The following is a 24499-nucleotide window of genomic DNA, read 5'->3' on the forward strand; positions in this document are numbered from 1 at the left end:
TTTGGGCAGGAAGGGATCAAAGCTCATCCAGTTCCAATCCCCCTGCCACGGCCAGGCACACCTTCCAGCAGTACAGGTTGCTCAAAGCCCCATCCAACCTGGCCTTGAACACTTCCAGGAATGGGGCATCCACAACTTCTCCAGACAGCCTGTTCCAGTGCCTCATCACCCCCTCAGGGATTTCTTCCTAATATCTAAACTTACCCTTTTTCAGCTTAAAACCATTGCCCTTTGTCCTGACAACTCATTGGACACAGAAAAAGTCCCTTTCCTTTTTATAGGCTCCTTTAGGTACTGGTAGAATGATGTCTCTCCCTGCAGCCTCCTTTTCCCTGCTGGCCATGCTGCTTTTGCTGCAGGATGTGGTTGGCCTTCTGGGCTGTGAATGCACACTGCTGGCTCATGACCAGCCCTTCATCCATAAGATCTCCTCCATCCTTCTCCACAGTGCTGCTTTCAGGGACTTCTTTTCCATCTATACTCACATCTGGAATTTTACCTACCCAGAAGCAGCCCCTTGCACTTGGACTTGCTGAATTACGTAGTGTCGCCATGGACCCACTTCTTGGTAACATCCTTTCCTCCTGTTGTGTCAGCTGCAGAGCTCAGCTTCTTGTCATCAAACCTGCTGAGGCTGCACTCAACTCACTGTGATCAGTGTAGGAGCTGAAGAGCATCAGTCCCAAGAGAGAGCTCTGAAGGTCCCCACTCATCACCATCCACTACCCAGACACAGAGCCATGGACTGCAACTCTGGCTGTGTCCATCCAGCCAATTCCTTATCCACTGAATATTCATCCATCAAATCCATCTCTCTTCAATCTGGAGATCAAAGGCCTCACAGAAGTCTAAATGATGGCATTTGTTGGTGTTCCCCTGTCAACCACTGCTGTCAGTCCATCACAGGTGGCCATATTGCTTAGGCACAATTTGCCCATAATAAAGCCATGGTGGCTGCCTTGGCTGCCTTCCTTGTGTTTTACTTGCCCTAGCACATCTTCTAGAAGGATCTGTTCCGTGATCATCCCAGACACAGAGGTGAGGCACACTGGTCTGTAGTTTCACAGTTCATCTTTCCTCCCCTTTTTAAAAACAGGAACAATATTTCCATTTTTCCAGTCACTGAAGACATCACCTGATTTTCATTACTTCCAAACAGAGCAACAACATCAGCCAGTTCCCTCAGGACCCTGAGATGCACATCATCAGGTCCCACAGACTTGTGGCTATTCAGCTTCATCAAATCATCTCAAACCTGCTCTTTGCTTACAGTGAAAGGGACTTCACTTCCCCCACACATGCCCAGAGAAGCAGACACTTGAGAGAAGTGGGAAGTCTACAAACAAACTGTTTGCAATTGAATCCCAATACTGAGCGTGTAACTGCTGCTATGATAAATATCACCACACTGGTAACACAAACTCAGGGTGCAGCCCCTCATGAATGGCAACTCTGCATATTCTTTTTATGATTCCCAGTGAGAAAAGGTACTTCTGTCCTTAGACCCAACAGTTAAACAAGTTGAGCCACAAAGGGATAACTATTCAGAATATATTTTATTCTATTCAGGCACATACAACCATGTTTTTAGCAAAATACGAAAAGCATGTACAAAGTATAAGTTATTGAAAGTTAACAGCATCAAGAGTGTGCAGAATTTATTTAGAGTCCTCACTGTGTGCCTCATCTTCTCCAGTGATCTTATTTCTTGACAAGTCCCTGTACTCTACCATTACCCGCTCTCTAGATGGTCCAAGATCCTCCAGCTGTTTTCTTTGTCTGGTTTCTAGTTCTTCCAACCGCTTGCCAAGCAAGGCAAGCTCTCTTTGATGCTGCTCCTCCTTGAAATTAAAAGGAAAAAAGTGTGGCTCTATTACATTTTGCACACTTTAAAGCACCAAAATGACCTATATGTTCTTTTTCTTTAAGAAAAATAAAAACTGTGAAGTCCAAACTATCCTTATTTGTTAAATTTTATTTATCAATGTTTTGTGGGTATGGTTCTGACTTTCTTGATAAACAGCATCAGGAAGAAATACATTTGTAGCTGTTCCTTCTCTCAGATGAAGGAGCACACAAACCTGAGGTCTCACCTATCATGAATCTGTAAAGTCAACTTGGTCAACCTCAAGAGAGATTTTCACCCTCAGCAGCTTCGCCTAAGGCACTTTTAACCACACAAGAAATCAAGAACAGCAATACTGCCTTGTAATAATGAAACCATGGTGTGAGAACAACACCAGCATTTATTGCTCAGGAGGAGTCACTGAAAGCCTCTGAGGGGAAGGAGAAAGTATGGAGAACTGGCTTAAAACCACCTGGTTGTTACATTCTCTAACATATCCTTTGTCTTTCAAGTACTCCTTCCCATTGCAAGGAATGGAACATCTCTGGATAACTCAAAATTTCTTCCTTCTGTTCAAAGATGAAATACACCTTCCTTAAGACTGAGGTCAGTAAAAAAGAACGGTTGCAGTACCCTCTTTTGCTCACACCATGTAATACATCACCACCTGAAGAAAGGAGAAGGACGCTGCAGGCCCAGGAGGCAAGGCAGACAGTGGCATTACACCGACTGGATTGAGTGACGGGATGTCAGGATTCAGAATTATACTCCGGAATTCATTGTGCCGGCGTTGCAAGTCCTTTAGCCTCTTCTGGAGGCGAGCATATTCCTCAGAGGAAACATTCTGTCTAGGAAATAACAGATTTCTTATTGCTCAAGATCCTCGTTATCCCATACACTCTCCACAACTGCTCTGCTGTTTAACACCCCCAGTTTCTACCTATTCTTACACAGAAGAATGGAAGGTAGATCTGTGTATGTCCTTTTGCCAATGTGTCTGTCTAAATGTCCCTCTACATATTTAGCCATCTGCTCTATTACCAATTGGAGTTCATTTATAAAATAAATTAAGCTTTTAATACCATTCACAGTAGCGAGTCAGAGCAGCATAACCTCTATCTTCAAAACTACTTCATATCTGCAAGTCATACCTTGAGCATATGTAATTTTTCAAGGTGAGAAAATGAAAAGTTTATTACCTATTTAACAATTGATTTTCTTTTTCTAATTCTTCCATCTTGGCTTCCAAAAGTTCTATCTTCTCATGCATCCTTCTTTGTTTATTGTCATTGAGAGTCTTTCTCTGTCAAACAGATGTTTTAAACAGCTGAGTAAAAGATCAGATCTTGTAAAAATGTAATCTAAACTGTATGTGGTTTCCAGCTGTGACACTTTATAGGATTTTCCTTCCTTAAGAAGAGATGTTGTGTTGTTTGAAGGTGTTTAGATTGCCATAAGATCATATTGATCTTAACTTTTCATGACCTTAAAAGATACCGCTATGTTTAATAATCTATGTTCAATGTATAACACTGCTAATTAATCTTAAAATTTTACAACCAACCTGCCTTTCCTTTCAAATTATTTCATAAAAAGTAAGCTTAGGAGAAGAAATAAAATTTTCATATTTTATCAAGCAAAAGTAGAACCTCATTTGTCTAGTATCTGAAACATCATCCTCCCTCATCAAGAAATCCACCTCTTAAATAACCATCAATGCACACAGGTGTGCAAAGAAAGCCTCACAAAATCTTTGATGGCTTTGATTATAACGAAATTGTCAGCTGCAATTATTCTTTTGCATGTCACTTCAACCTATTTCTATGCTAATCTTGAAGAACCCAATATATTTAGTTATTATATATAGTAGACTGCAAATAAGCTCCTAACATTGAAACAATTCTAGCTGGCCAACATAAAGGTAAACTTTACATAGGCTGATCATTCAAAAAGGAAGAGACAACATGCCTTTTTCTGAGCAACAGCAGCTCGACATAGCTTGTTCTTCATTTGCTTGTATTTCTCTTCATACTCTGTCATCTGCTGAGTAAGCATATGCTTCTCCTGTAGCCATTCCATATGTTGGTATGCTGAAGTCCTTTGGAAAAATCAGGTTAAAAGATTAAGAGGTTATACAAACAAAGCATTACATTCAGTTAACGCCTTAAGGCTCTTAGCATACATCTTCACACAACTCTTACTTTTATATACTTAAAGAATCTGATGTAAATTTGATTATGTTAACAATTTAATTGGGACTACAACATTTGAACCCGTACATTATCCTAGGATTTCTTCAATTATGAGGCAAATTTTGAAAACTGATTCCAAGAAGCTAATTGGTGCCTTGTTGGATTGGCATGCTGCCAAAACCAGCCAGAGAAAATTCCTCAATTTAAGTCAATCTATCCCAGTGGAACACAAGAGCAGATGCCTATTCCAAACATCAGTTGTCAGAAGAGCAGACAACTACCTTCTCAGTTTAGGAGAGCAGGGTGCTGCCCCTATGGAATCTACTAAGTCTTTGTAACAGACTTGCTTAGGACATGTTCCCAACCAGAGTAGACACCAGCTCAACAGGAAGCTCCCACTAATATAGTTTCTAGACAACATTCCAGCTGAACACACACCACCAATGGCATATATTATCTATTTAGACTTTTGCATGGTTACAACACACTAAAATAAGGCTGTGTTCTCTAGCAGTGTATAGGAAAGGAGCCAGTTTCTCTGTGCTGCCTTGTTTGTTTGGGCTACCTGCCTTGTGACTCAAAGCAGACAGGAACTAATGGCATATTTAATTACATGACTGTTAAAAATGAAAATAAAATGGTGAGATTTTAGAGATGTCGCAGATTTTAAGAAGATTAAGGCTTGGTATCCACAGTACTCCAGTCCTGGGCAGATGCAGTTTCCCTACAGGGACTCTGAAATGCATTTCCAGAAATTTCTCACCAAACTGCCTCTCCCTTCCCCATAGCAGAAGTATTGGGCATCATCCTCTCTCATTTGGGATAGAGTCCTAGCCCATGTGTCACCTGTCATGGCTCTTTTAGTAGACACAGCATGGCATGTACCTCACTTTTGATTGTAAATAACTACTAGTACCCAGGAACCAAAGCCCTCTGGACAAGCATTGCTTAGCAATAAAAGAATTTCAGCTGAGGCAGTGGTTAAAAATGCTTGACATGGGTGTGAGAGTTTCTTGAGGTGTTTTGGTTTTTTTTGTTGTTGTTATTTGGTTTAAATGCCACTAACATTGTTCCCAAAATGCTAAACAAGTACCTGTCTGAGCTCATATCTGATCTGTATCAGTCTCAGAGTTTGCCTTCAGCTGCTCTTTTTCTCCTCTCACATTTTCATTTCCAAGCTTAAGATTGACACAGCCAGACATGCAGCTGCTGCTCAGTGCTCAATGGGCACTACTTTATCTGAAACTTTTTATCTTATGTTTTCTCATCTTTTGGTCCCTATTTCACTTCCTCTTGTTTTGGTGCGATTTAACTCTTTGGTGTTCAAGCTCATAAGAATTTACTGAACTGAGGAAGGTTGTCCTATCACTCAGAGATTCACAAAAAACAATGGAAACATGACCCAAGGCTCCCAGGGTAGCAATGGCACAGACCTGCAGGACTTACTGCAGAAATGAAGCAGGTTTGTAGCCTGATGTATCAGCCTTAGTGCATTTCTCAGTACCTACATACTTATACAGTGATCTCTGAGCACTCTCATGTTCCTTCTACTGCCTTCCCAGAAAAACCTAGTCCTGACTGTTTTGTGATCCATAAATATGTAAATGACAATGCCAGTCTCATTCAGCTAACAGCAATGATCTCACTCAACATGTGAGTATACCTCCCTAAAGCAAACATCCAAAGTATTTAATGCACAAATGACATACCCTGCAGTTCAAATGCAACAATATCTTCAAATGTTAAATTGAAAAGCACTACTTAAACTAATGACAATGTAGCAATTGCAATTAGCAAAAAAAGAGATGTTAAAACAAAAAGAAGTTACATTATACCATTTGGTTGTTTTATATTTAATCTGGAGCACTGACTTCTTAAAGCACCCACCACACAATAATCCAGTACAAGTTAGACAAATATTTGGTTACTAAACTAGGAAATTCTGAAAAGCCATTTCATACTAACAAATTAATCTTTAAATTCCAGGAAAGTGTTCAATTCTATATGGAATCTGAATAAAATTTGGCTTCCTTCATCAATTATTGGCTTCCTTCATAATTTATTGTAATACTTTTATGGTATGCAGTCAAATTGGTGCAAAAAAAAAGTGATGATTTTTAATTTTGATGAGAGGAACTAAAAGATATTCTATAAGCTTTTACTTACCTCATATCAGCTAAAAGTAGCTAGTGGGAAAGGGAAGGAAGTATATACTGACTGGTACCATGGAACCTTATGTATAATACAATGCTTGAATTCTCTTTTCACCCATACAGCTTGAACACTCAAAAAACTCTAGATCCAATTATATCTACAGAAGTTTGACACTCACTTCAGTATAAGTAGAATTTCATTTTATGCCAGTAGTGTATCTCACTAATCAAGAATTAATTTTAACAGTTGAACAGAATGGAAACTAACTCCTGTTTTTAAAGCTGACATGAGGAAAGCTTTCATACATACTATTCCACAGAATGTTCAGCATTTTTTACAACTGTTAAATATTTCCTGTTCATTTTAACTTTGACTTTTTTCAGAATCTAAAATCCACAGTTAAGTAATCTATGTGAGAACAGAAGCAGTATGAAAATAAAGCCAAAAGAAAAAAATTACTTCTCTGTTTCCAGTTGAGCTTTCTCTGCCTGAGCCCTTGCATGTTGACATTCTTGTTTCAATATCTCTGTTATTTCCTTCAACTTCTGATTAGATTCCAGCAAATCATTTTTTGATTGAGAAAGTGAGGCAAGCTGGAGTTGGATATCATTTATTTGCTACCAAAACAAAAAAGATTTTTTCCATTTCAGAAGGTATGCAAATAACCAACAATTGATTTTCAGATACTGGAGATTATGCAAAATGGAGACACCAACTAGCTTTATTTTTTCATTAGCCTTTTTTGTTTCTTTTCTCTTTACTCAGCAGTTTCTCCAAAGCTTTACAGTAAACCACTAGAGACAAAGGGTTTCTATTGTAGTTACAATGAGAAAGGTAGGCAGGACTCTTCTGTCTCTGGAGTGTCCCCCCAGTGCTTAGAAATCCAATGTTTCAGCTGCAGGGCTGAACAGTACTCAGGACCATGAAACACTCAGTAGCAGAGCTGTGGAGCTATCCATGCTCTTCTGTCTCATAATACAACAACATGTGTTACAGCCAACAGTGACTACCAATCAGCTCACAAAACAAGGAGGCACTGAAAAGTCCAGCCTCTGCAGCCAGCATATAGAAATGATCATTTCCCTTTTCTTTCCCCCACATTTTCCCTAAATTTCTGATTTCTGGAGAAAAAAGAATAATTGTCTTGAACTTTAAGAGCACAAAGCTTGCAGAATACTTTGATGCACAGCTATTGTTATTATCTACAAATAACATCACAGGCAAGCAGGAGTTAAAAAAATAGGTTTGATTTTCAACACTGCCATCAATTGACTCTGCAATAGAAATATATCTCTTTACACTAGTTTGTTCATTTATGAAACATCTGTTAAACACTTGAAGAACCTCAGATGAGAGATGCAGTGTAAATGCAAAGCATTACCTAGAAACAATTTATAAGTCTCCATGGCAACTGAATCTCCAGTTAAATAGTGCATAACCATATTCAAATACACCAGTCTATAAACATTCAGCTTTGAAATTCCTGGTATCGACATAATACATAAGCAAAGGGCTGTAATCCATCTATAGAAGTCCAAGAAAGCACGATTGATTTCTGAACACTTCTCCTTTAAATATCTGAAGTACATGTTTTGTGCCTCAGGGGGAAAAAATTCGATCTAATCTTCAAACACAGGACATGGTAACTACAGGAAAGAATTTATTTCTCTATGAAACATTACAATGCAATAAAACCTTACCTGTTTAAGATTAGCATTTTCACGTTTCATTTCTTCCAGCTCTTCTGTCTGCATAGCTTGTTGTTGAATTTTTAATCTAAAATGGTGTAAGACATCTTTATTTTTATCTAATCAAAATACAGATATATAAACTAGGACAAATCAGCCTGACAAATAAATAGCATTATTTGAAAGGCTGATATATGGTTAACTAAAAAAGTACTTAAAATATATTTCTATTCATTCTTAGAATTCACATAGGAATAAGAATTTTGGAGTATGATTAATTTTATCATGATGACCTTCGTACAAAAACTGTAGCAATCCAAGTAAACTCTCAACCATAATAACCAACTCAGAGACATCATATTATGATCTCAGCTTGCCAATTGCTGCTATAGTGCCACTGTGGAAAGAGAAATGGTTTGCTCTAACACTAGGGCTATGCCAGCAGCCAGCACTGAACCAGTTTTAATAAATATGCATTGTCAAATTATTACTTCAAAAATGATCATTGAAGATAATGCTTAAAGGTTTGGATAAAAAGTGTTATCTTTTCAAACAGTTCATTTTTAATTCGGCACTCCTTTTTACATAGTGCAAAAAATAATTTTGTTTAATCTACTGTGATGAACATTTCATAATGAAGATTTCTGTATCCATGAATAATAAGCTTTTATATTGTCTACTATAAAGATGTTAAGGGGGGAAAATGAGAAATTTGTGCTAAGATTAGAAAAGCCACACTACCGCAAACGCTGAAGTTCCTTTTTTCTAGATTCTTCTGCTATTTGCACAGTACGTAGTTTCTCTTCATACTGATCCTTTTCAGATTGTCTCCAAGAATCTTGTTCCAGTTTCATCTTTTCTAGATCAGCTAATCTGTTCTCGAGTTCTAACCTAAGACATTATTCAAGATGCACACAAGAATCATTACAAAATGCCAGAAGTGTTTAGTTAGGAGTGATATTTTTAAAAGTATCATAAAACAGTCCTCTTTTAGAAGCTGAGGAGGAAATCAATAGACATACTTTTCATTCTGTAAGGCTGCAATATTGTCAAAACCTTCCTCTTTGGCAGCTTGAACTTTACGAATTATCTCCCGATCCTTTTCTACTAAAAGCACTTTATGACGTTCAACAGCTGCAGTAAGAATTTCCTTGTCGGACAGCAGTCCTGCATTATACATTAAAAAAGTTAAACATGTCATTATTAATAAGAAGCTGCTAGGATCCTATATTCAAATAACTTTATAAATTCACAAAAAGGGAACTAAAGATCTCAATTCAAATGACAGAACGAATGGGAGAAGGGGAAAAAACAAAACAAACCAGAAGAGACTTTTCTTAGTAAAACAGTTATATTTCCAAGACTTTTGAAAAGCAAACATTACAATGGAATCATGGTCTACAAGAGTTTCTTACTTTAATAAACAAAAGCATTTTTAAAATAAACAAAACAGTTTATATTATTACAGATTTAAACTCTAGAGCAATTTATACAAAGCACTTGTGTCTGGTTTTAAAAATTTGAGAAGTGTTCCACAATAGCTATGCAAAGGTCATGCAAGAAAGTTTTCATTTTCTGGGGAAGTTTACAGTACACAGCAACTGGCTATCAGTGAAACCAGTAACTGGACTACAAAAAATATCACATTTTAATCCACCTGTATTACCAAATGAGGCATTTCTAAAACTATGACTCTACAGGCAGGAACAAATGATACAAACTAAAATCTTGTGACTGACACCTGTGTTCACTGGCAAATAAGCCAACGTGCTCTAACAGTGACTCCAGTGATGCAAATGGAATTCCACAGTAAGTTCAGGTTAAGTTGAATCTTGTCTGTATTCAGTTTCATATTTCATAAGGCCCAACATTTTTAGTTTGCAACACATTGTAAGGATATTGTAAATATAGAAAATACCACTTTTCATTGCTGTTAGCAAACTTAGTATTAAAGAAAGTGAACAGAATTATTTCAGGAAGACAAAGGTATTATTTTGGGGTTATGGTCAATCAGTAAGGACAGTTCTCTTTAAAGCTGTGTAGTGATTTAAACTCAACTAGTACTAGAAAGTTTTGGCCTGTTTCAAGTTGCCTACATACTCAGCTGCATCAGGTATTTCAGAGCAATGCCAATTTCCTTCAAAGAATGAGCTAGGTGCTGTATTTTATTTCATGTGGCAGCCTTATAGAATTGGTATCAATTCCATAGACACACAATTAAAAAAAACCCCAACACTGAAGCTCTGTGGCATGATACACAGCTATGATAAGCAGAGTATGAAAGACTCAAGAATTTAGCAATAATAGAAGAAAAATAACCATATTAAGTATATAATTTGAAACAGATTATGCTCAAGTTACATCACAAATGCAGTAATTTACATAAAGGAAAAACTGCTCTCAATTGTTCTTTGCCTAGTAGAGCAAGTGAAACAACATAATTACTTCAAATACCAAACGAATTGTCAGATCTATGACCTTGAAGTAGAAGGTGAAGGCTGCTGGGGAGTGTTCAGAGAAGAAAATAATTGTATTATTCTAAGCAGAAGTAAACAGATTAAATAATTACAAAATAATTTCATACTTTACCATCCATTTCACTTTGAATCTTGTTTCTCTCTCTTTCTATTTCACTCTTTGTTCTTGCTGCCTCCAGTTTGATATTTGTTACTTCCAACTTATGTGAATGTTTAAGTTCTTTTACCTATGAATTAGTACAAACCAACATCAAATTAATTATAATAAATTAATATATATTTATTTCACTTCTGACTAAAGATACCTCAGAGTCAAGCTAAAATAAAATTAAATTTGATCTCCCTAAGCAAATCAAAACAGTGATATCCAAAGCCAGGATATCAACTGCTTCCCCAAATAATTTCAATTTGGTAACTACTTACCTCAGGAGTACTACAATACTTTCTCAAAATCCAGGTCTTCATAGATTTAAAGTGCATTTTAAATATAATACTCTACAGACACATCAAATAGCCTCATAAAAGTAGGAGTTTTAAGAACATCAAATCAAAGAAAATTACTGCTTGCATGGAAACTTTCTATAGTTTAGGCATTTGAACGCAGTAATTACACGGTCAATGCGAATTAAATATCTGGAGGAAAGCACTTATAATGAAAATCCACTCACAATGACAAATGTAATTACAACCTGCTAGCATATACAAGTGGCAAAAGGTTAAGAATGACACAGTAGCTTATTAAGTAACTACACCGAAGATTTAGTTGCTTATATATTAAGTTGATAACAATTCAGGACAACTTTAAAAGATTTAAGGTGGCTTTTTTAAGGCAGAAAATCCAGAAGAAAAACACATGCACCTGTGCTCAGGAATAGGTTTGAGTGGGAGCAGAAGCAGGTGGAGGTTAGTATAGTAAAGCTTCTTATTTTCCTCCCTCTGAGAAACATCACTGGAACATTTTATTTTGTCCTGCTTCTGGAGGGGAGCAGAGAAGACCAGTTGATACATAAAATAAAGATTGTAACCATCTTCTATGTATTCTGAGAGACACTGAAAAACTTTAACAGAAGATTTCCCCACCTGTTTAGCATTCGTGGGAGCCAAGCAGAGCATATTATATAAAGAGGCTTTAAATAGTGATATAGCTATACCTTATTCCTATGGTAAATTAGAACTTTTTAAATGAATGACCAAAATTTAATACTTAGCACTCATAAATATGCACTGTCAAAATACCTCAAAAAAAAAAAAAAAAAAAGCATACAAACATAGAACAAAACCTTTAAAGACCTGGTGCCAACCCAACAAACTATTACTACTAGTATTACTACTCTTAAAATATGTTTTAAGACAATGGTCAACTTAAATGCTGTCATGCAATTCTGTACTGAAATGTTTCTGTACAAGTTATGCTGACATTAGCCCAAGAAAAAAATCACTGTGCTAACATGACTACCCTACTTCTGATACAACCTAAATCTCCACAAGTAACTCCAATGCAGCTTGCTTCCTGCAGCTAACACAGCCCATTCAGAGGACACTTAAGATCTCCAGAAGCCATAGTTCCATTAAAAAAAAAGAAAAGAAAAAGGAAGAAATATTAGTTTAAAGGTCTAAAGGCTGGTTGTTTTAATGAACATTAAAAACATGCAGAAAAAATATCTAGAAGATGGAATAATAAGAAAATAACCTCAATCTTTATAGATACTTTTAGGTATGACATTTCTCCTGTAAAGTCATGTATTCTTTGTCTTTCAACTGAAATGGAGGGGAAAATTCCATACCTATTTTAAGTCACAGCAGAAGACGTTATTTTATTCTTAGTGTAAAATATAAGCAGAAAAACATAACAGGATGTGAAAAAATATATTCCAGATACCATAAAAGTACTTACTTGAGCAGCTAAGGAACTGACTTCTCGTTCAGATTTGTGAAGTTTCGTAGTTAAGAGAATGTTTTGCTCATGACTTGTCTGCAGTTCTTTCTCAATTCGATCAACCTGTAGTTCAGCAGACTTCTTTTCTGCCTGGAATGAAGGAAGTATTTTTGAGATTCTTGGAGCTGGGTTGCCCCTTGTTACTAATTTGAAATGTTTGGTCAGCTATTACTGACTCATTATAATATAACATAATACTCATCTTTGCTCAACCATATATTCCAATACAAGGACCTTGAATTTTACTCAGAAGTCACAACAATTTTTACTAACACTTCCTACACAGAATCACTCCCATTTTCAATCCTCCTTAATAAGGTATGGTGGTAATCTGACTTGGTTAGGAGGCAGTAGGTGTGCTTACCAGTAAATTACTGAGCTGTAAACAGTGCAACTACAAATGGTGCTGAAAAAGGTGTAATATACTGACAAAACAATTAATATCCTGGAGAGGAAATAAAATGCTATTACTGTGTTATAGATTCTGATCTTTACAAGACAAGATCTTGATCTTTACTGAATATCAAAAAGGTAATCTATGATTTCACCTTTATTTTTCTGAAGACTTTCATTTTTGTCAGGGCTCTCTTTAAAAACTGTCCAAGGTTACAGCACTTTTAAAGTTGCTGTCAGAGCATTCTGTGAGTAGGGTATACAGCACTAGTAATAGTAAAAAAGAAAATGAACCATCTGTCTTCATGCTGCAACTGTGCAAAGAATCTAGATGAAAAGGCTCACTACTTAAGCAAGAATTGACAGAAGGTCTGATGACCACAGATGAAGAATAGAGTGGAATCCTGGGAAAAGTGCAACAGGACAGAAACACCAAGAGGAGCAATAGGGAGAGCAACAGCAAAGTACTAAACAACTGCAGTAATGTGTTGGAGAAAGAAGAGGCAAAGGTAAGCAAAAAAGAGGTAAGCAAAAAAGATGAGAGATGAGGAATGGATCCAAGACAGGAGCATCATGTGACATTTTTGAAAAGAATAAAGAAATTACTGCAGCAGATTATTAACATATTGATTTCTAACTCCAGCTAAGTGGCAAGTAAGTGCCTGACATGACCTTCTTTCAGACTGCAAATGTGGATATGACTCGCTTGTTTGGAAAGGAGATCATTCAGCAGAATCTCAGTTGAGAGACTTTCCAAAGTTGAACTGGCAGTGCATGACTCCCAGTCAACTACAATTTGATTTCAAATCTGAAATGTATAAATTCAAATTGTGGAGTCAATGGCAAGATTATCAGTGATTTCATTGACAATTGTGTCAGGCCAAGTGTTATTCTTACTACTGTCTACAGGGAAGCAAAATAACAAAAGAAAGTCTTACCTCTAGAGACCGCATCATGGTCTGCATTTCAGCCAGCTGTCGTGCTTGTACTCTTTGAACATTTTCTGCTTGCACAACACAGTTGTGTCTTTCTGCTCTTAGTTCTTCTGCTTCTGCTTCTAAGGCTTTTAACTTCTGACACAGTTGTGCTTTTTCTCTAGAAAGTGCCTCCACACGTTTACTGTCCCTGGTGGGATCAATGCTAAGCAGCTGATTATGGAGTTCTTCCTTATCTTTATCCAGTCTTGCAATCTAATAGTTTTTAATCAGAAAAATAAAAAATTCTAACATTTGGTAGGTGTCAGGCAGCAACAACTACAGTTAATAATTCTGAAAAGAACAGCAATGGACATTTAAACATTAATTTGCTTAGAGCAGGAAATTCGAAGCAAGACCACCTAAATGCCTGTTATTAGCATGGTCTTTTTGAGAACACTACAGAGTGCAATACTGTTTGATGTCCTCATTAGCAAGCTGATGGCATGGAGTCACTTTCAGCAAACCTGAGTGTGACACTGAACTGGGGGAAATGGTCAATCTGTTGGAAGGCAGAACTGCCATCCAGAAGAATCTGGACAAGCTGAAGGAGTGGACAGAACTAGGTCCTCTTCAACAAGAGGAGCAAGTCATGCATGTGAGATGGAGTAATCCAATGCAACAGTACAGGCCCATAACAACTGTCTAGGAAGCATCTCCATGGAGAAGGATCTGGGTGTCCTAGTGGACAACCAGCTAAACATTAGTCAGCAGAGCAGCCAATTCAATCCTGGCAGATTGGCAGAAGGATAACTAGCAGAGCCAGGGAAGTGATCCTTCATCCCCCTTCCAGTACTGGTAAAGGTGTATCTGGAGTTTGTGTCAAATCCAGATGGCCACTAAGGTGTTCAGAGGGTTGGGGAACATGATGTGTAAGGAGAAGCTGAGAGAACTAAGCCTCAGTTCAGCAAAGAGAAGAAGATGTGCGGTGATGGGAAGAGAGGCAACAGGCACAATTTGGAAGTCATGAATTTCCAATTACAGATTATGAAAAAACGTTTACCACAAAGATGGTTAAATACTGAAAGAGTCTCGCCAGAAAAATTATGGAATCCTCACCCTTGCAGATGTTCAAGACTTGGCTGGACATGGATCTGAGTAACCTGATCTCATTACACTTAAATATTTTAAGCAGGATTTTGGACTAAAAAGTCTCTTCCAACATACTGTATGATTCCACTATTTTATAATTACAACAGAACTCAAATCTGCTAATAACTCCAGACAGTCAACATGACTGGGCCCTGACAGACAATAAAAAAAACAAACCAAACAAGAACAACAACAATAACAACAACAACAAAGAAAAACCAAAAAAACCCCAAAAAAACAAAACAAAAAAAAACACCACAAAAACCCCCACAACAAAGTCCCCAAGAAACCCAAACCTAAAACTCAATAACAAAAACAACAACCCAAATTCTCTCTTATAAGTTAGTACAAAAGGTACAAATCAATCTGGAGACTGTAATTAACAAACTTATAAATACATAGCTTGTTATATTTCAGAATAAGTTACACGGACTGAATGTAATAGTGGGGGCAAAAGGAAGGTATATTAGAATTCTCTCCATATTTGAAGACTAGTCCAAATTCTGATCTGCAGCAGTCCTTTTAAAAGTTTCACCACTGCTCTCTATGAACAAACCTGATTTCTGAACCAAAAGCCCTCCAAATGCCTTTTATGAGGAGATTCAATTGCATGATGTGCCCAAGCCGTCATTTAAGAATGAGGATGTTTTTATAGCCTGCTTGTGCAAAATGACATGGAATGTTAAAAAGCCTTTGAGAGAAACCAGATCACACTGTGCCCTGGGCTCAAGGTAGTTTCATTATGTCTAAGTGTGCTAATTAGCTGTAGGACTAGCAAAAATTCAACAAGCCCAAGAGAGAGGCAGGCTGTAAAGCAGCACGTGGGTTTAGCTCCAGGAAGGACAACTGCTCTGTTTTTAATGCATTGCATTTGCAAACTTAGATTGATTTTGAAAGTGATGATTGCTTTGATTTCTGTCTGATGTTTGGAGTAATACATTCAAATCTGGCATCTTAGAATATATGCTTCCAGACAAATACTTAAATGGACATGCAAATAACATCTGCAACTCATTTACAATGCTGTATATATTTAAAACATAAATAAGCTGGCAATTTATTTAGCTGCATACACTTTTGAAAGTCCAAAGAAATGAATGAATGGTCTCTTCAAGAGTTAATACAATTGAAATAAAGTTACCAAAGTTTTCAGTATCCTTTTGATTATCACCATCTTGATCCAAACTAAGATCATGAATGGTATATTGAGAAGTGTACCCTTATCTGGTATTAACAATATCTTCCTCGATAAGTTGCGACATAAGTAATTTGAAGTCTAAACTTAAATTGGCTACTCAGGTAATTTATTAATTTCAAATTAGCATCATGTCACGAGTTCCATCTCAAATGTGATTAAAACCAGCATTAAGCAAATATACTAGCAGTCATTTACCAGAAAGCAAGTTATTTTTACTTTTAATGGCACAAATAATGTTTCAACCCATCACTGAACAAATCTAGAGAGGCAGCCTTAGGCTAAGTCACAGAAGTGCTTTGAGAATTAAGAAAATAGAAACAAATATGAAATGGAGTCAAACTGACAACCCTTCAAGTACCAACAGCTCCACACTGTTCAAGCAGCTTTGTCAGAGATACTTTCTAAGCTGCTGTAATATATCACATACCTCGGCCTCATATTTTATTTTCTTCTCCTCTAAAATATGTGCATGTTCTTCCTTTTGATGCTCAAATTCTGATTTCAGAAAGGTATGGTCATAACGAAGTTTGTTATATAGTGTTCTGTATTTTTCCACTTCCTAAGTTAGACAAAAAAAAAAAAAAATCAATTAAAAGTTTTCAAAGTCATTTCCTTTAAATGTCCATGCAATCTTCCTATTGTTTCATAAGTTATCTTTGATGAACTGAATGCTGCCTCCTCCCTCTTCCATTATTTCATCCCTCCCTGCCTGGAACAACAGTACCAGGTAAATAATGTCATACTTTGCTCCCCTTTCAGCTTTAATTTCCTAAGGTTTTAAGTACAACGATAAAGCAGCAATCACCACTCTAAATGAAATAAAATTGCAATACTTATGACTTACATTCTCTAGCTTCTGATAACGTTCTCTCATAGGAGATGTCAATTCCTCATACATTTTTGCTTTTAACCGTTCTAAATTTTGAGGAGTTAGCACCTTAAAACAGAAAAGTATCACAAATAATTAGTCATATTCAGTTATTTACACTGTGATAGGTCATATAGCCAGGAAAAAAGTATTTCAAATATGATGTTAGGAATTTTACTTAATTTTCTATGTTTTTCTAAGGAAATTTCAATAGTAGTTACAGAAGGAAAAAAATGTATTAGTGAACTAAAAATATTCTGGGAAGACACCAGAAGCATTTAGAATGTCAGCATTTATCAGTAGAAGCAATACAAATTTCAGGCTGAATTGCCAAGAGATTTAAATCCTTTGTGGCGGATGGGGGAAGGAAAAGCCATCTCATATAGAAGACAAAGAATTAGTGTCTAACTTAAACAGTAAGTGAACCAACCCAAAAAGATCAAAATGAGCAACACCAAACAATTATTTGTAAAACACATCAGTGTTCTCCAACAGATACATACAAACCAGTACCACTGGTTCGAAAGAAAAAAAACATCAGGAAAGATTTATTGTCTTAACTTCCATTCTGTACAGTATTTTGTTAAAATTTCTTGGTATGGTTCACACAGCAAACTATCTACCAAGAAACAATTTAAAACAAAAAATTTCATCCACAACTGTGACATATTCTTGTTTACTCTACTTTTCTTTCACTTATCTGTACCCTGAAGTCCCTGGAAACTAGTTGTAGTTATGCTAAGAGGCACATCTTCTCCATTCAGAGTCTGGGATGCTTTGGTTAGAGATTCTATTTGTTTCCTAAGAACATGTCTTGCATAAGGAAATGAGCAGCTGCATAGAGTGTCCCCCAAGTTATCTTAAATGTTGAAGAGTTTTTTTTTGTATGATTTTGGTTTGGGATTTTTTAAGTAAAAGAATGAAGAAAGCTGTCATCACTAAAAGAAACAAATATCTATTTTTCTAGTCACTTATTCTTACAGGTTTAGGCACCTAAGTTACCCTCCAAGGCAGATGATTCTCCCCTTAACAGAGAAAGCACAGATGGAAGCAGAGTCTTATACAGCACCTAACAACAGGATTTGGATGATTCAGTTAAACAAGGAAACAGCAATTTCAACAGTAATTTCACTCTAAAGAAGAGCCATTACTTGTATTGGGTGAATTTCAAGACATCTCAAATATATCCAAGGTGAGTATAGGCATGCTGCATTAACATGCATTATCCTACTACAGGATACAAATACATACTAAGTCCTACCAGCAAATGATCTCACCTGCAGCTTCACTTGTTCCAGCTCTTGTGTTTTAGCCAGCAACTGCTCTTGAAAGTCAGCAAGAAGCCGCTGAAATTTGTCATGTACAGTCTGTTTTTCATCTAACAACCGTTTCAGTTCCTCTTGTGATTTGGTATAATCCTCTTGTAATCTGAAAGATAAAATATATACTTACTTTATATTCACCTTTTAAAATTAGATCTTAAAGCTCAAAATACACACAGAAGCAAACATCCAAACACCAAATAAGAATTAAGCTATTAATATCCTCTTCCTGTAATATACTGAAAAGTTATCCCATACTTACAAGCAAAAAAAGTACAGAAGAAACATCATCTGTAATGTCTCAAGGTACTCTGAATTGCTTATTTTCTAATATGAATAACATTCAAATCTGTCCTTACACACAGAAATAGCTAACACACACCTCACATGTACAAATAAATCCCTTCCAACCAATCCAATCTAAATCTAGCTTCATCTTTTAACAACTCAAAGAGAGAAACTTGTTTTAATTGACGTACCTTAGATGTTCTGCCCTTAGAATTTGATAATTTGCTTTATGGTGTTCACATCGTATCTTTTCATCCATCATAAGTTTTAGTATTTCTTGTGAATTAGCTGCATCAACATTTTCACCCACAGGAGGAAAGAGATTGCCCAAATCATCCATTTTATGATGAGTGTTCACGATGAGTATGGAGAAGACAAGATTAATGTATAACTAATTTACAAGACCATCCACTTCTTCCTGTGACATCTCAGAAGATCAAGACACCTGAACAAATACAAGGACATGTAATTAGCATTCAAGAACACTCACAGTTCAAAGGTTCCACACACTGCTTTTGCTTTAAGTACAGAATAATTCTGGTTCTGCTGTAACATAGGTTAGAAACCTTCACTGAAAGTGCAACTCTTCTCTGTTCATGCAGCCTGCCCTGAGAAGTAATAGCCCTTCTGGGACATAGAATACATTTACACATGAAGGTCACTTGAGTCAATACAAAATAAGAACAAGCACCACTATCTGGAAGATTACATGAGATGTTATTTTTACTTATGCTATACACTGAGACTCCAACTACGATGCCCTAATTATACCTTTTTAATCAGAGTTCAAGCAGAGGTCACAGACAGCAGACACACAGCTTTTCTTGCTCCTTATTAAAGTGAAAGTCTGTCACACTATCCTAACAGGTTGTATTAATCAATACACCAGTATTTCAGCTGGAAGAAAAGCAAATAATTCTTTATTGAATTCCTATCAAGCCATCTCTGGAGAAGAGTTAAGGTGTCAGGGACAGCCTGGAAGACCCCTGCCCATGGTTCAGTCCTGAAATACATCACTTTCTTATTTTCAAAGCTTGTCTTGTGGTTTCTTGTGGCCCTTCCAGAAAGACTTTTGTGAAATGTGATATCAGGTTAGTGTGAGGAAAACTGCAAATCAAGAGTTCCTGAGAAATAAGGAAGTATTCTAATATACCTCATTAGTGCTTTTTTGATATTTGAAGCAATCTGATAACTACTGACACTTTTACAGGATCTGGGGGAGGGAGGACTGTAACTGAATTTTAAGGAAGTCAGAAAGCTTTGAAAACAACTACTCTGCCATTTTAGCTTTTTGCATAGATGGACTAATGCCTAAGAAGTCCACTTCTGCAGTATACCTCTATATGAAGTAAAACTCAAACAGAAAAAATGATAAATCTCTACTATCACTACAAATACCTCACCTTCGTTACATGCACAGTTGCATGTATGTTTTCTACCACTGCACTCTTTCATGGATGTATCTTAAACACTTACAATTAGATTTTATAAGCTCCTGAACTATAAGCAAGATGAAAATCTGTCTTCCATATGGGAAAAAAAATACCCATTTCACTAAGACATGATAATGTCAAGAAAACATAAATAAAAGACTTCCTTTACCATTTTTTCTTCCTTCATTGGTAAGATGAGAAAAAGTCAGAGAAAAATCTACCATTTATAACATTAGTCTAGGCAACAACAGCAAGCTTGTATTCTGCTTTACCCAAATTTGGTGAGAGAATGAAGAAGAAGAAATCAGAATAAAGAGCATTCTCCTCTGTGCCTGTCCTAAATGCACAACCAATTTCAAACATTAATGACATAGGTTCTGAAGACCCTTCTAATCAATACAATCTCTTTTTTATCCCTGAATCTTGTTGGTTGTTGAGAAACAAAGGACAACAGCAATTCTCAAACTCAATATAAAGACATTTTCCATTGTTAAACCACCAGCTGGATGAGAAGAACAGGTCAGTGATGCTAAAGACAATAAATCACACAAGAAGAAAGCTCTGGCACACAGAGAAAATTCAAGGCAGCACGTCCCTCAGAATTTCTGAGCATACAGAATTAACATGAACACTATTAAAAACAAACAAAAACCCCACAGAAACAAAAAGAACAAGCCAAAACAACAACAAAAATACCCAACAACCAGGCAATAGTACTTTCCTTTAATATGCTATAGATACTAAACATAACTATCAAACTGTAAGCCAAAGCTCAGAATTAGGAACACAGCATTAAAAGTCAGGTCTGAATCCTGCTGCTTACTTGAGTAAGAAGTATTTCTGAAGTGGCATAATGGAGATAAAGGCAAAGACACCAAGAAAACACTACATTTTCTGAGAGCACATCACCCAAAAGGCAAGCTGAAACACAGCCTTTTGTACTCTCGATTCCAAGCTGCTGCAGGTGAGAAGCATCTTCTCTCCTCACAGCTTTTGCTGCTATCAAAAAGTGCACAAATTACAAAGCAAGACACACACCTGGCCATGTATTCATATGCATGAAGATTTCATGAAAAAGATAAAAGGAGAAAAGAGAGGGAGATAATTGCAGCTGACAAAACAATGCTCCAGACTGCAAAAAACCTGTTGTATTTAAGGACACAAAACTCTTCTGGCTTGCAGGGACATCTAGCGGCAAATGGCACGATTTGCATTCCTAGTGACAACTGAAATAGACAAGAGTTCACTACTTCATGAAAGCTCTTTCCTCGAAAACACAGAGAGCAATTCCTACTTTTAACCTATTCACATGGCAAAAAAAATTTTTTTGTTGCTTTGGTGTTCTTTTCTTCACAAAATAATTTCTGGCAGTAAACTGTCAACAGTCTACAACATTTAGGGATACAAATGCTTCGAGTATATTACCAACCAGAATCTCTTCTAATGCTAATGACTAACAGTAGTTCCTCACAATCAGTGAACAGGCCTTAAATAATCTTCAAAATCACACAAAGACTACACCATAATTTTTGAGAAATACTATAAAAGAACACTAGGTTTTTCCTCTCTTGGAGATGTGTTCAAGAAGTGAAGAAGCATAAATCATACCTTAAAGAAACTAAACCCACCATCATATCTAAACTTAATTCTACACCTATTTACTTGCCAAATTTTATCAAGCTACCAAACTGCAAACTTGTATCAGTCACTCCAAATTCTTACTATGAAATCTTAACATCATTTTCCACAGGTATAAAGGTATTGGTGCAGAGCCCTGAAACCTAGGAAATGCACACTTCCTATGTAAAATGGCAATACTTACTGTAGAATAGCTAAATTAAGTAAATCAATTATAGTTCCAAGAATCACCTTTGTTTTGCCTTTTTTCTCCAATTATTTCTCCTCCTAAAGAGAGAAACACTGCTGAATGACCTACTATAGATCTCTCCTCTTTATAGCTATACATCATGAAAGGGCTTTTCTTTTGCAATATTTTTCAGCTACATTATTTTAACATTGTCTTTACTACAAGCTCTTAAAAGTGAGAATACTTACATTTAGAGAAAAATGTGATATATCAATATGAATTTTTTCTTTATATGAATTTTTATGGCATTTTGTTTACAGCAGCAAGGCTTCCTTCTGGTTCACTTGGCATCACCAAATGAACACGACTGCACCATATACTGGTAATTCCCCTGAGTGCCATACATAACTCACTCATGGCTCACTTTTTCCATACAACCACACTTAAAACACTTAAATTTGTCATGTTTGAACACAGTTTTAAACAGCTAGATGATATGATGAATACAATTTTGCAACTAACAATGAAAAAATTGACAGTATTTAGCCTTGTGCCAGGTTTTGCTCAAGCAGTAAAATTCTCAGTAAAATCTGTAGAAGTCGAAGATCTTCTTCATACAACTCAGGGTCTAACTCCTCTGCCTGCTTCTGTCACAACTCTAGACTTCTTTATTTGCTCCATTTTTTTCTAATTGAATTAGCCAAAATCTTCTGAAACAATGAACTATTGCCTGAAAGAGTGAAAAACTCAAGGGAAGCACAACTTCATGAAAGCAGCTCTTCAAACACCACCCCCTTCTCATCCCTGCTCAAAACTCTACAGTAAGACCAGATAATGAACTAATGCAAAAGCTTAGTGCAACACAAGAGCTCACTGTCACCACAAATGGGAGGGTTCCACTCCTCGTTTCTTCATCCCCATCCCTGTGTTTGTCATTCATCAGACCCCTTCATGAACTGTTTCAACTCAAGAAGCCAACACACTCAAACAAGCAGAAGACACTCAATAGTTTTTCTGTGAGGTCAGTGAGTCACAAGAGCTCATGGAAAAATCCAGCCAGCGACATCATCAGTGAAAGTGGGCAGCTGGTACGGACTAGGGGAAAGGAACAAAGAGCCAAGTAAACAGACAGGAGGAGGAGCAAGCCTTTCTCCTTTCAGGAGCAGAGAGCTGGCACAACACAGAGCTCAGATGTTCACAAAATCACAGCCTTGGACTAGATACCCAGATTTTAGACAGTTACAATTCAGTGAAAAAAACCCTATCTTAAACAACATGCAACACACTCATAAGAGATCAGACTTCCCATGAACATCAGGTGTGTAACAAAAAAACCCCAAACCTCTTTCTGTATAATTTGAGAAATGTGACAGCACACTGCATTTTACTTTAAAAGTCCATATTCTACTCATCTGTCATCAGCAACTCACAACAGTCAAAGCAATCACTTAAAAAAAAAAAAAATCTAGGGAAGCAAAACCAAAGAGAAACAGGAAAACCTTTGTCATAGAGAGTTCCATAACCTAGACGCTGCTCAGGTGTTACTGCAGAGAATGCAGTGAAAATAAACACTTAACACTTTTGTGGACCTAAGTATAGAAATACTGGAGAATATCTGTATGACAGCTGCATTACAGAAGACATCAACCTTATGCAAGCTACTAGCACTCCCTCCACAACCCTGTTCAAGGTAAGAGTTTCAACAACAATTAACCATTATTGCAGCGTCTATCCCTACACACAGCACGTGTCACTACCCTTTCGGTTTCTGCCTTACAGATCCGATTACTTATTAGGTGAAAAACAACAAAGTTCTTCTTTAACTCAGGGTTAAAATTTGTGCTTTAGCAACATACACTAAGAAACTAACAGCAGTTACGGATCAAATTGAATGGGGGGCTACAGCTACTAAATAGAGCTGCACTCAAGAGCAGCCAGTCTACACACGCCATGTATGTTTTCCACTGTTTTTTCATGGCAAGAAATATTCAAATAAACAAACTTTCGCTCACTAAAATCCCATTCAAAGTTCTACTCGGGCATGCAAATGGCTACTTTTTGCAAATACAGCTATAGTCCATGACCAAAACTGCTCTGAGAAATCACTTTCCTTTCATATTGACTCAAAAATCGAGATGTTCAGGGAGGGCATAGGTTTTCGCATTGGCATACGTATCCCACACACCTCCTGTAGGCAGAAACACGATTTTATATACACTCTACAGTATGTGGACAAAGATCGAGTGAGAGGCCAAGGGAGCTGCTTAAGTCATCCTGACCGTTTTACAGTTAATTGTTTTGACTTATGGACATAGGAACTTGGTGAGAGGAACGAAAGTAACACATATCCAGAAGCACAGAACAATAATAATTTCCCTCGCAGCAAACGAGGATGAGGATCAAACACCTGAAAGCCCGCAGCGAGGGGGCTCCTCCCGGCCCTGAGCGGCGCCAGGCGGTGCCGAGCGCAGCAGGCGCGGAGGCCGCGCAGGCCGGTCCCGGAGGCGGGCAGCGGGCAGCGGGCGCAGCGGGCAGCGGGCGCAGCGGGCGCAGCGGGCGCTGGGCGCTCCCGTCCCGCCAACAACGGCCGGGCCCGGGCAGAGGCCGAGGCGCCTCCCGCCCGCACGCGCAAGGGCCGCGCACAGCCCGGCTCCCACCGCAGCCCGGCGCCGCTCACATCCCGGCTCCCTGCTCACAGCCCGGTCCCCTACACACCCCGGCTCGCCCTCGCACAGCGGAACCCCCGCCCACAGCCCAGCCAGGCGTGGCCGCCGCCGGCCCGAACGATTTAAAAATGGCGCCCCTCACCTCCCGCCGGTAGCGCCGCCCGC

At 37.6% G+C, this 24499-nt stretch overlaps 1 protein-coding gene across 5 annotated transcripts; it reads right to left on the reverse strand.

Moving 5' to 3' along the window:
* Nucleotides 1-1537: 1537 nt before the first annotated feature.
* Nucleotides 1538-24499, reverse strand: CEP83 (centrosomal protein 83). 5 transcript variants are annotated; one of them, XM_079305160.1, is made up of 17 exons: nt 24365-24474; nt 20900-21087; nt 18620-18873; nt 18096-18246; nt 16795-16887; nt 16378-16509; nt 13625-13876; nt 12252-12383; nt 10470-10584; nt 8903-9047; nt 8622-8771; nt 7893-7968; nt 6652-6809; nt 3815-3944; nt 3046-3149; nt 2514-2694; nt 1538-1841 (listed from the first exon to the last, which is right to left on the reverse strand). In XM_079305160.1, exons 3-17 carry the CDS (start codon nt 18766-18768, stop codon nt 1659-1661), a joined length of 2151 nt encoding a protein of 716 aa, XP_079161286.1. In that variant the 5' UTR covers nt 18769-18873; nt 20900-21087; nt 24365-24474; the 3' UTR covers nt 1538-1658. The 5 variants fall into 5 exon arrangements, with proteins under 5 accessions (XP_079161286.1, XP_079161290.1, XP_079161287.1 ...); XM_079305164.1 differs by lacking the exons at nt 20900-21087; nt 24365-24474 and adding an exon at nt 24477-24499; XM_079305161.1 differs by lacking the exon at nt 20900-21087.

This window comes from Erithacus rubecula, assembly GCF_903797595.1.
Source record: "Erithacus rubecula genome assembly, chromosome: 4".
Lineage (NCBI taxonomy): Eukaryota > Metazoa > Chordata > Aves > Passeriformes > Muscicapidae > Erithacus > Erithacus rubecula.